Source organism: Urocampus carinirostris, chromosome 9 (assembly GCF_059441175.1).
Source record: "Urocampus carinirostris isolate Australia breed hairy pipefish chromosome 9, RoL_Ucar_1.0, whole genome shotgun sequence".
Classification (NCBI taxonomy): Eukaryota; Metazoa; Chordata; class Actinopteri; order Syngnathiformes; family Syngnathidae; genus Urocampus; species Urocampus carinirostris.
The window spans coordinates 24,985,845-24,998,615 of NC_142357.1; the positions used below are offsets into that span (position 1 = coordinate 24,985,845).

Below are 12,771 nucleotides of genomic sequence, written 5' to 3' on the forward strand. Positions count from 1 at the left end.
AAGTCCATAATCCAGCGGCAGATAAAGAAGGAGGACCCTAATTGGGAAACTTTTTCCACCAGGATCTCTGGTATGGTGGTGTAAAAAGCTGGGCTGAAGACCAAGAAGAACATCCTGACATAGCTCGCGGTTTCTCCAGGTGGCTCAGCAGAGCACATTTTGACGTGCAATGTTCACTATGTTTTATCAATGACAATAAAACCATTTCTATTTAATGTGGCTCATGTCATTTGTAAAAAGATGAAAAAAAACCTTCCTAATAAGAAAAATATTATACAAGCTATTTCAGTCAGGATCTATATTGCTAACCCTTCACACTGTGCCACTATCACTAGTCATCATAAGGTAAACATTTCCTCTCTGATTCCCAGACTACCTGGAAGCATTGTACGGTTTCCTCTACGTGTTTAATTTTAGCAAGTGTTGAACGCGGATAAACAGCAAGCCAAACTCTCTTCAAGAGCCAGGGAACGAGCGTACTTGCTCCTTTAATGATATCTCAAAATATAATTCTTAACAAATGACAGAGAGTGAAACTAAATAAAACAAATATACATTTTTTGCATCAGAGATTGACATTAAACCTAAATGTGTTCAAACATAAATTATCAAGCAATTCAGTCAGACACGATATTTTAGCTTACATTGAAAACTATAACAGATATGGCATTTTTCTCTTGGCAAGCAAACATAACATATTATCAAAGTGAACTTGTCAATATAAGAGATTACTCAGTTGGTTTGGACACATGGAGATGGTGGATGAGGAGCGAATGTTGAAGAGGATCTACAGAGCAGAAGTAGATGGAAGGAGACCAAGAGGAAGGCCACGATTGACGTGGATGGACGGTGTTATGAGTGCACTGCAGGAAAGAGGTCCATATATAGTGGAAGCTAGAGCTCTTGTTGGTGATAGGAATGAGTGGAGAGGTGTTGTAAAAGGATAGTGGGATGTTTGGTCAGGTTCTAAGGGATGGGTATGATGTGGCAGGGGTAAACCAGTCAAAGTTGTCGGGCCCTGCTGTTGAACCGAGTGACATGGCCGCTTTCTTGTGTCCCGTTTCATCTGGAGGTACAAAAACATGACTGACTTGGGTGCCGAGGTGCTAAACTTGTTTGGGTGTTTGGGCATTTGGGTTGGCCATGGTCCAAAAAGATTTTTGTGTGTTTTTTGCTGCTTTTTCCCTTTTTTATTTTCTTTGGTTTTGTATGCGTTTGTCTTGCTGTAGGTCACCAGGTGACCAGGGTAGATAAATAGATAGAACTTTTCAATACAGATCGCCAAAAAGATAATGTATAAAAACAAACTTACATGCATTGCTTTCAGTGGCTTCAAACGAAAATAAAATATATTGACGCAGCACACGTAAACGTTCCACTGAGTTCGAATACTTTTTTTTATCTTCTTTCCGGTGCAAAATGTAAAATTTCAAAAAGAGGCTATGCTACCACCTAGCGTTCAAAACGTAAATTGCATCTATTCTTGATAAATTCTTGGGGGCAGAACACTCCCTGCCTGGCAGTTTCAGATGCCACTAAATTAAGAGTCTCTCAAGAACCGACTGTCGTCCTTTTGAAGGAGTAGAACGACTTCTGAAATTGGTCTGAGGTATGTATTTGCTATTCCTTGAGATGTTATTCTTACTTCTACCTTCCAGACCTTCCCCTTACTGCTTAGAAAAGTTGAGGTATCAACTCCAATAGATCACGCATTTTGAGGCAAGTGACTCTTTCAGTAACACCATCTTGGAGGTTCCTTTTTTCTTCATAATACTTGCTTCTTGGTTGGAGCGTGCTGAGGTGATTCCCTTCTCCAGCGGGACCAGAACTCATTTGCCAGTGCTTTTACTTGTTTTCATTAACACGTGAAGAGATCCTTCCTTGTTACATCGATGGTTAGAGCAGGTAGTCCCAGTTTTTGCATTAGCAACATAGCTGGAGTCAACAGGAAGGAGGGAGCGGGATCGGAGGACACCAATCCTGCGTTGTTGATTGTTGACACTTCTGCCGTCAGAGTGCTAAGAACGTCATGAGTAAGAGTGTTTATTCTGCTGCAACATGGAATCATGCGGCAAGTTAAATACACACGTACAGCCGGTGTCATGCTAGTATTTCAAGATTTTGGTTTGATGCCTGTCTTTTGTGTCCCATGCCCAGTTCTTGGATAGCCCCAATGAAATTAGTCCCTCAATCAGATCTCAGCTGTTTTGCTGGTCTTTTCACAGCCAAGAATCTTTGCAGGGCATTTATGCAGCTGGTGGTGTCCATGGACTTGATGACTTCAATGTGTACCCCATTGTTACTCATACATGTGAACAGTACGGCCTACCGTTTGCTTTGAGGAGAACCTCCTCTGGTGCGTCTGGTAACCACTGACCATGGGCCAAAAATGTCCAGACCTAGGTATGTGAAAGGAGGGGAAGTGCTCAAGCGTTCGGGTGGAAGATGTGCCATCTTTCGTTCTGCCATCTTGCCTCTTACCTTCTGCCAAACAATGTCCTCTTTATTGATGGAGCCAAATAATATTTTCCCGGAGATTATCCACCAGCCAGAGTCTCTGATTGTTCCTTACGTGAGTTTTTGCCCTTAGTGCTTTATTTTTTTTGTGTGAAAATGCTTTATATTTTCTTTACATGATGTTCCTTTGGGAGGATGATGTGATTCTTGACCTCCAGATCAAGAGAGGAATATCTTAGGTGCCCTCCAATATTCATGACACCATCCTCTATGATGGTGAGGCTCTTTTCTCTTGTTGACTTGTTTCCTCTCTTTGCACAGTGCTAAAGATGATCCTTTGTCATGATTACTGATGTGACTCACCTGTGCCCACTCATTTGGCACCACCCGCCGCGGGTTCTGATTGGCTCCCTGTAACTATTTGAACCCAGTCCTGTCAATCCCCTGTGGTCAGTCCATCTGCGAACCTCAGTGAACACTAGGCAAGCCTTTTTCAACCCTGACTCCCACCGTTCCCGTTTTCTGCTCCAGTCTGTCCCTGGCTTCGACCCATTTTTTATCCTGACCACGTCTGCTCTCCCGTCCCGGCTTCCGACCTCTTTTTGCCCCCGACTAACTCTTCTCTCCTATTCTGGCTTATGACTCGCTCCCAAAGGGAGCATTCTGAGGACCTTCGATTTGCTTTCTCGCTTTGTATTATCAAAGGCAGTAGCTCAGGAGGTTGAGCGATTGTTTTAGGATTAAGGGATCCCAGTTCAAATCCCGGTTTGTCCGTGTTACATGTCGAAGTGTCCTTGGGTAAGACATTGAATCCCCAACTACCTCCAATAAGCAGGTTCGCGCCTTACATGGCTGCCCAGATCACGGCCGCTATTGGTAAATGTGAAGCACAATGTAAAGCGCTTTGGGAAGTCATTGACTTGAAAAGCGCTATATAAATGCAGATCACTTCATTTCATTTCATTTGTCAAAAAGTAAATTGCATCTATTCTTGACTAATTCTTGGGGGCAGAACAAGCATGCTGATCTTTTAGAGGCGCAAGACGGAGGGCAATCCCAGAAAGCCGTGAAGGGTGGGGTCCCTGCGCTGGAGATGATAGATCATCATCCGTGAAGCTTCGGGTCCTTTACTCCATATAGTGTCGATAAGTGCGCTTGCTCTGTTCCTGGGGATTTCATTTTTGGCTATTATTGCCTCTCTCTCACCTTTATTCAGAGGTACACCTAAAAGATCGTCCAACAACTGATTAGTAATTTCCAGGTTGACTCGGTCCAGAAAGTTGGTCCTTACACTGAGAAGCTTGTCATCTGGAAGCAGAAAATGAAGTTTCCTTAAATTTTAATACTTCATCAGGGACAGTGTTACTTGACTACTAGATATCACTGTATTGTGTAGTCCTTAAAATCATGAGGAAAAATACCACTAAGGAGCTCAAAGTGACCAAACCATGCGAAATTTGCCCAGCTTTTAGCTTGGTATTTGGTTACCTGTAGCAGCAAGATGTCAGACAAATATGTCACCTACCTCTAAGTGAGGTTAATGTTATGTACAGTGCCTTGCCTTTAGTACTGTCTCTCTCCCGCAGTTACTTAAGATCATAGAGGCTCACTTCGACCTTTATTTTATTTTCGTAAATAATGGTTTCAAAAAAAGGTGCAAGCAGTTCTTTTGTAAAAAATATCACAAAATACTGCAAACAATAAAGTTTCCTGCTTCATTTCCCTTAAGCACAGTAGGCGGGTGCAAGAGAGGAGAAAGCATCCCGACCCCGGCTCTATAGGATTGAGGTCTTGACTTTACCTTTATCATTCTAACACCTTTATATTGTTAGTTTTAAACCATTCCATTGTATATTTCGATTTGAGCTCTGGTTAATTGTCCTGTTGGAAAGTGAACCTGAGCCCTATTCTCAGGTCTCTTGCAGACTACAACATAATTTCTGCCAGAAAGGACTTGTACTTGGCTCCATTCATCTTCCCATCATCTCTAACTATTTTCCTCTGCTTTGCTACAGTAAAGCAACCCCAGAGATTGATGCTGCCACAGCCATGTTTGACAGTGGGGATGGTGTTTTCAGGGTGATGTGCAGTGTTACCTTTACGCCAATTGTAACGCTTTGCATTCAGCTCAAAAAGTTTATTTTTTGTCTCATCAGACCAGAGCACCTTGTTTCACATGTCCAAAGGGGCCTTTTGATGAAATTCTTTCAGAGTGGGCTTTCTTCTTGCCACTCTTTCATAAAGGGCATATTTATGCAGAATAAGTTCTAAGTGACTTATGCACTGATTGTCACACCTCAGCTGTGTTTGCCTGCAGGACATCCTATGTGATCATGCGCCCTCTCGGTTTCTTGTTTGATTAGTTTTCTCCTTGGTTGTTCCGAAGGTTTAGACTATGCAGGTCCAAAGTCAGGAGCGGGGGCCAATTACCGCGCTTGATAAAAATTTTACTGGCATGCAGACTGTGTCATAAAATCAATAATATGTTAATGTTGTAAAAAAAAAAAATTACCATTTCACCAGATAATAATAGGTAGCCCTTTGACCACCTTGCTCTTAGTTTTCTGTAAGAATTTTAGCCCACCCCATTTCCGACATGGCGACTGTATATTTAAAAAAAGGAACGTTGACTGTGAGGTCTACCACTTCCAGTGGAAATTGGAGTGTTTTTTCACCGAAATTTGAAACAACTGCAGCTCCTTAATTTGCCAAGAGTTTGTGGATGTTTTCATTGGTTATAATATCAAGAGGCACTGACATAAGAAGCATGCCGACTACAAAAAGCTATCAGGAAACGAACGCTGTGAAAAGATGAAGCAACTGGAAACTGTTTTAACGGCACAGCAGTGCTTTTTCACGAAACCCTCCGAGTCAAATAAAAATGCTACCAAGGTGAGCTATGATGTCACAAGTTGTAAAGTAATTTTCCTTTTGGAAAATTCAACTGGACTAAACCCTTTATTGATTTGGTTTTCCTAAACACAAAACTTTCTATAGGGATAGACAAGAATTTCAACAGAAAAAGGATAAGAGAAACCTGATTTTGCTTGAATACTGTAAAATGTCACTGTATCTAGTCATAATTGTACGACTTTTCCAGTTATATTCATATGACAATTTAAATAATTATATTATTAATTTGGTTGTAGTTAATACACTACCTGATTACCTATGTATTTAAAAGAAACATTTACTAATGAGTTGTATCTGGACCTTTGCCAGAACATTCTCAATATTTACTCTGCATTTACTCTCTTTCAAACCACACCCATGTCTTATAAAATACTGGCACGCGAGTTTTCCAATGCTTTTTTGGTAGACATGCTGGAGCAAATCCAAGCCGTCTTCGGCCAGTGGACAGGGGACACCCTGAACTGGAGGAAACCCATCCAAGCATGGGGAGAATTATGCAAACCCCGCACCGGAAGGCTAGTAGCTCCGATTTGACCCAGAACTGTGCCGCAGAGCACTAACCACTCACCTGCCGTGCCGCCCCAGGAAAGAACTAGCTATCAATTTCAAGAGTAAAAATAGAAATTTGCCTGTCTGGATATTTGAAAAACTCTTTATATAATTTATAAAACACATGCAGGCCACTGAAAAACTAGAGCACTAATAATGATAATAATAATGCAATAATAATGAATAGAATCCAGCAAAAGCAAAAACATAAAAATACCATTACCATATTTCATCATTTCAGACACAATAGGTCCAGGACATGAGTAATCACCTGGGGGGGAAAAAAAGATTAGTAACTATCCTAACTCTTTTCCTGCCCACCCAGTTAACTCATGGAGGGTTGATGTCCATGGCCGTCAATGGAACGTGATTTAACTTGAATCTTTGACGTCCACAGCATTCAATTATGGTGAATGAGTTAATGCTAAGTGGTTAATGTTGGTCGTGTTATTTTACCTTGTCGGATTTCACATCTCCACACTTTTTCACCATTATTATTCAGTGTTAGAGAGAATGTATACCCAGGATTCTGCAGGAACACCTCAATGAAGTTAGGATCTCCATCTTCATTTGTGAACAGGAATTTCTGTAAACAATACATTTTTAAAAAACACGCACATCTGGGTAGGAAAAAAATAAAACAAAAACAATCAACTCATCAACATAAACAAGCACTCAGGGTCCCAAACACTGTTTCCTTATCTGTGTAAACTTAATGTTTGTAGGTCTAACTGATGAATGCAACAAGCAATATTGCATCACATGATCAATAAATTAGAGATGCACGATAATTATCCAACCAATACAGATGCAGCCCTATTAACGAACGAGATGTCCCCAAGGCAAAAATGCTACAGGTGGAATTATCTATACATAGTAATAATAATAATAATAATAATAATTTCCTTTGTATTGTCATTCTTTGTAACAATGTACACAGAACGAAATGTCGATACCAGAGTTGTATCCATCCATATATAGTGTAAGTCTATCACTGGAGCACACTTTTGAAGTTTGTTGGGGACAAGCATGGTACTTTTCTGTTCTGGACATCTGTTCAAAGCTGTCAAAAATATTTGGCAAAAATGTTTCTATGCTCTGGACTCTTTTCTCATCACTGGCATACATTTGTAAATAATACTGGTGTATACAGGGATCAGAATGGAGATTTTAATTTTCAGCTGAAATAGCCAGCGTCCAGGAATAAACCAGGGCGGAGCCCCCCCCACCGCCAAAAAAAAAAAACTGGGTTTCAGGCAATTTACTTGTCCAAAACCATGCTTATATTTATCATTTAAGTAACATTTTTAGAAGATTAAAATAATTTGCCCACATAACTGATTTTTTTGGAAATACTGCAAGATAAGTTCAAATGCAGTTCAGTCCCTGCAGCTTGTGCGACAATGCGGCCAATTTTTCTAACGGCCGCCAGGGTGCGCCAGAGCAATAAAGGAAAGAGTGAGACAGTCGGATTTTGAATTTGTTTGCTACGCAAGAGAAAAAGTGAAAAAGTCGGAATGCCTTTGGGGTTCAAAAACAGCGGAAATCCGCGGATCCGCGGAAAATTCTGATCCCTGTGTATATTAAATTGACAAAGTTAGGATTGGTTGGTATATCAGCTCAGTAGCCTAGATGGTAAGGCGCCCGCTTTGAGACTGGGAGGTCGCTGGTTCGCGCCTCGGCCGGGTCATTCCTAAGACTTATAACATTGGTAAAATGGCGGCGCCCTCTGTTGGCTGCGGCTGCATCGGCTCGCTACAACGGGTCAGGTGTATCGACATTTCATTCTGTGTACATTGTTACAAAGAATGACAATACAAAGGATATTATTATTATATATATATCAGATTGACAAAGATAGGATTGGTTGGTTGGTAAATATTAAATTGACAAAAGTTAAGGTTGTTTGGTTGGTATATATTAAATTGACAAAGTTAGGGTTGGTTGGTTGGTATATATTAAATTGACAAAGATAGGGTTGGTTGGAGGGTTGGTTGGTTGGTTCATTGATTGATCGATCAATCGGTCAGTCGATTGAAGTCAATTGATTGAAGTCAATCTTTAATCTCTCCAACACCGGGGAGACATGTTTACTGGACCTTTGCAATTATATTGTAATTTTAAAGAAAAATAGAGACAAAGATTAAAAAATTGGATTTTGGGTGAGGACATAGTATTAATAGTATAAGTTATCGGTCATCTGTATCAGCCTCTAGTCGAGAGCCAGGATTTTATCGGTTATCAGTCGAAAAAAATAATCTGTAAAAAAAATGCTCCAAACAGGACAAACATTTGCAATTCGAGCAGAAAATCTCGGTCAACAGTGCAGTACTTCGAATTTGGGGAAATCACAATGTTAGAAATGATATAAAAGAGTGCACGGGTTGGTAGGCGTTGTCAGCAGAGAGCGATGATATGATTGTGTTTCGAAGGTTTAACCCTGAATGTAGCACTTCCAGTAAGAAACTAAGAGTAAGAATGTTGAGTGTTATTTCCAGGCAGTCTTATCAATATATGAAATGTGCTTAACCATACATTTGGAATTATCGATGCCCCATCCACATTGGTCTTCAGTTCGAACTGGTCGCCCATCTTCAAGGTCCCCTGATATTGAGATTTCTCAATCCATTCAAAGCCTTTCTTTTCTGCTGCTTCGTGTAGATTCTGTTATGAACAACCATACACCAATCATAAAGATACTTTCAGACAAAGAAAAAAACACATCAAAATCAATAATTACCGTTTCAAGAGAAGGGTCGCTCGGGATCAAATACACGTGCAACGTCAGAAATGCTTTTCTGGTCTTGTATACCATCACTTTGCACTTCAGAGACAATGGTAAACCAAACCAGCGAAATAACCGAAACACTATTCCGTTTTCAGTGAAAACTGGTTTTGGAAGCTTGGCATGGGATGGTGTGACATCAGACACGTTCTCCACTGTAGCTCCATCAGAATTTGAATGCAGAACTGCAAACTTATTAACAATTGCGGGATCATCAGCTACAAAAGAAAAACAAATAATACTCCATTGTTAATTTCTACACTACCAGACATATATACTATATTGATTTGAGTAATAAGCAAAGTTACATTAACTATCATGTAAACGCACACTGTTTTCAAATACTTGTTGCTCAAGAAATTAGCATTTAAGATAAAGGTATTTAAACAATATGAGGCCCATGATTGTACACCCTTTTGCTGCAATGGGTACCCCTAAAACCCCAAAACCTTGTGAAAATTCATTGTCACAATATGTTAACCCATTTTGTAACAATAACAATAAACATGTATTTTATTCTATTCCATTCTAAAAAGCTGGCCCAGAAAAAGAAGAAAATGGTCTACTTTGGCCAGACGTTTGTATTCTTACTTGTACTTTGTAGCCCTTTTTTTTAGTTGAACTACTCAATACAGCAACATCTACTGATCAAATATTACAGAGTGTCCCTTTTATGTCAAAAGTTGTGGAAAAACATTAATTTGCATAATGACATCGCTCTCACTTGCACTTGTAAATCGGAATACTCGCAAACGCCATGGAAATGGAGTTATTGCTTCTAGTTATGTGAAGTATTCATTCAGATTGCTCCAAAAAATTGACATCTGATCCGAGTCGTACTATTGCCTGCATGTAAACATAGTCACCGTCTTTGTTTTTCTCACTGACTTATGCGGATCCAATGTGGCAGATAGACTTCTTTAAATCGCCCGTCAGTGACTGTGACGTCCAGTAGGGGTCCCGCTGGCATGTACTGCAAGGCCTCGATTGTGTCCTTGTGCTCCCACCATTTGCCAAAATGGTACTTGAAGCTTAAAGAGGAATCCTTACAAATCCAGCGCATGCCCGAGACACGGCACTCATATTTACCTGGTGAACAGCGGTAGCTGGTGGGACACAAGTAGAGGTAAGATATGGCCTACAAAAATTCAGTTAGACCTAAAAAACTGTAGAATACAACTTCTTGAGACCCTGGTTTTAAACAATCTAGGGGGGGTCTTGGGGAAAGCTCCCCAGTAAGAAAATGTTGTACATTGTAAATTCAAATGTATCTCACAAAGCATGGTATACAAGACAGGAGTTTAATGCGAGATTAAAAAAAAATTCTCATCATCCAGTTTGACTGAAAATAATTAGCGTTGTTCAGATGCCAATGCTGGACTAACTTAAGGTTCAATATCCGCATGCGACCAAATCATCGATATTTTTATATTAATTACAGAATATTTGATTTGGTCAATTGCAGTAATAAATATCAATACCGCTGCTTTCGTGATTGCTGCTATGACAGGATGCCGATTTTTTTCTGTTATTGTAACAGGCAAATTATGAGCTATAGTTAAAGCTGTGTTTGCCAAAGCGTTTTCCTGTTCTGACCTAATGTTTCTAATTGCTAACAAAGGCAGCGCCGCATTTTTACGCTCGGTTGCAAACCCAAACAGTGCCACGACGCAATAAACATTTTTTATCTCGTCATCAAGAGATGAAAAATGTTCAAACTGGGGAAAACGGAACGCTTTTCAATGTCACATTTTTCCCAGCCGTCTAAGCACAGTGCAGGTTAGGCGGGACAAAGACCGCAACTACTGCAGGGGTCGAAGCTGACTGAACAAGATTCCTTCTGACTGTCAACACTGCACAAATACACACCATTGTGTTTGCGATCATTTACTGTATATCAATGTCTGAAGCTCATGACAAAAAGTTACCGGACACCAGGGCAGACAACCCTGAAAAAGTTGCCTGCCCAGCCATAAAGTTCCCTGCCCCATTTTTCACAACTTGAAACACAATGAGACAACTAACAAAAGAAGAAAAAAACATTGTTGCAAAGTATTAGGGATTTTTAATCAGAATATATAAAAGAACAACAATTTAAAATTAAGTTTATTATAAATCTACTTATACCGCTCTTTGCATGTATATGACATCGCTGTTTTCCAACTGCCATCAGTATGTACCTGTATTTACTCATCTTCATTCATGCAATGTTTGCGTTGCGTCGTCTGCTACAAGCCACGTGAGCTGCTCTTTCCACGATGCTTTTAATGTACGTTTACAGTTTGTAGCGCCATAAATTTTGTTAGCTTCTTTTGAATCTTTCTTCTGGGGCTGAAGTTTTGGCTTGATTCCTAACCACTAATCCATTTTTCTTGTGTTCTCTGTGCGTCTACTTTGGAAAATGATATGCAAATGTACGACCTTATAAGGCTCTGGAAATTCCGGTAGTAGGAAGTTATTCGATGCAGGCTTCTGATTGGCTGCCAAGTATGCAAATTGACAAACGAACCGAAATTCTGAAATTTCCAAACCGAACGAAGATTTTGAACTCGGAATAAAGCAAACGTTTGATTTAAAATATAAATAAATAAAAAATAAATATATATATTTTTTTTTTAATTTATTTTTTTAAAGTTGTTGGCCACCAGAGCAGAGACGTTTTATAAGTTGTACGCCCGACTTTAAAGATGCACGCCTCGGGCGTCCGGGCAGACGTTATTTCAGACACTGCTGTATATAATAACAAATCTAAAAGCTATTTTAATTAACTTCACATTTATGTATGATAAAAAATATGGTATATCTTTTTCAATAATACAAGTTTATGAGACTCTGGCATGACGAATCAAACCCTGCCGTCTTGCCAGAAACACTGTGTGATATTCAGTTTTCAGTGGTAAAATGGACGCTCCTAAAATGGACGACATAAATCTAGTGAATGTAAATAAAATATAATAATTTTAAGGAAACCTTAATAAATAAATTCAACAACGAGTAAAGGCCAACGGGTGGGCAATGTTTTATAAGAAACAATGAGCTAAATAACAGTTTTTTTAATACATATTGTACATAAAATACAAGAACAAGAAAGCTGTTTATTTTCATTTCTGCCACCACACATATTGTCTTTCTTTCGAAGCAGACCGTAAATACTTCAAATGTGTTTTACCTGTACCAGGTCAAGCCACCATCCTGGCTTACTGACGGCTCAAGTTTAGTCCAGCCTTCCTCAGCAAATACTGTCGTTTCAGTAAACCACTCCACCTAGTTAAAGAAAAAATCAATAACAGGAGTTACAAAGGATTTTTTTTTTAGACTTTAATTTTACAAAATGAAATTGTATTCTACTGTTGGATTTAGAAGCATGTGAATGATCCGAATCAAAGAAGACATTTGGTCAAGAATATACGTACCATGTCCATTTCAAAATGTGTCCTTTTGTCGTCCTCCATCCATGAAAATTCAGTTTTCCTGAAAGTGTTTAAAAATGACAATGACACTATTGAAAACAAAAAAAAACACGTAGATTGAGTTCAAGCCTAAAAACTTAGCTAAAAAGATATTTATATTCTTTGGCACACCATGAAACTTTTTAACATTTTTTTTTATTATTGTTGTTGAAGGATGAATACTAATTATTGCACAATGTACAGCACCCTGTAGGCAGTTTTGGTATCTTAAAAGAGACAATGTGTATTATTTGACCACTAGATGTTGCTGTTGTTTATTGCAACAGAAAAAAAAGAAAAATCACAAATTACGCAGCCTTAAAGTGACTAAAACACACTATTCTACATCTCTTTTTTTGTCAAGCCCTTTTGAGGGTTTTGGGTATCCGCAGTAGCAAGATGGCGGGCAGTTATGTCAGCTCACTTTAGGGGAGGCTCATGTTCTATTGATAAGTTTATTCAGTTTTTGATATTGGACACCTATAGGTGATTGCATAGGATGCCAGTACATTTGTTGACTATTTTAGAATAGAATAGAATAGAATATACCTTTATTGTCATTGTTACAAAATGGGTTAACATATTGTGACAACGAAATTGGGCATGACACTCCAGTTT

At 39.2% G+C, this 12,771-nt stretch overlaps 1 protein-coding gene and 1 long non-coding RNA gene across 2 annotated transcripts in view; both read right to left on the reverse strand.

Moving 5' to 3' along the window:
• Window positions 1-6,223: 6,223 nt before the first annotated feature.
• Window positions 6,224-9,621, reverse strand: LOC148359664 (uncharacterized). The gene is made up of 4 exons (XR_015851253.1): window positions 9,593-9,621; window positions 8,660-8,922; window positions 8,455-8,583; window positions 6,224-6,505 (listed from the first exon to the last, which is right to left on the reverse strand). It is a non-coding gene; the product is annotated as an uncharacterized LOC148359664 (long non-coding RNA).
• A 15-nt stretch (window positions 9,622-9,636) lies between these two features.
• Window positions 9,637-12,771, reverse strand: part of LOC148359665 (uncharacterized) — a 70,087-nt gene continuing 66,952 nt past the window's right edge. Inside the window, exons 9-12 of the mRNA XM_088344373.1 lie at window positions 12,118-12,175; window positions 11,874-11,968; window positions 9,679-9,810; window positions 9,637-9,643 (exon numbers count right to left, since the gene is read on the reverse strand). Of these exons, the coding sequence (XP_088200499.1) occupies window positions 9,637-9,643; window positions 9,679-9,810; window positions 11,874-11,968; window positions 12,118-12,175 (292 nt within the window). The remainder of the gene's footprint in view (window positions 9,644-9,678; window positions 9,811-11,873; window positions 11,969-12,117; window positions 12,176-12,771) is intronic.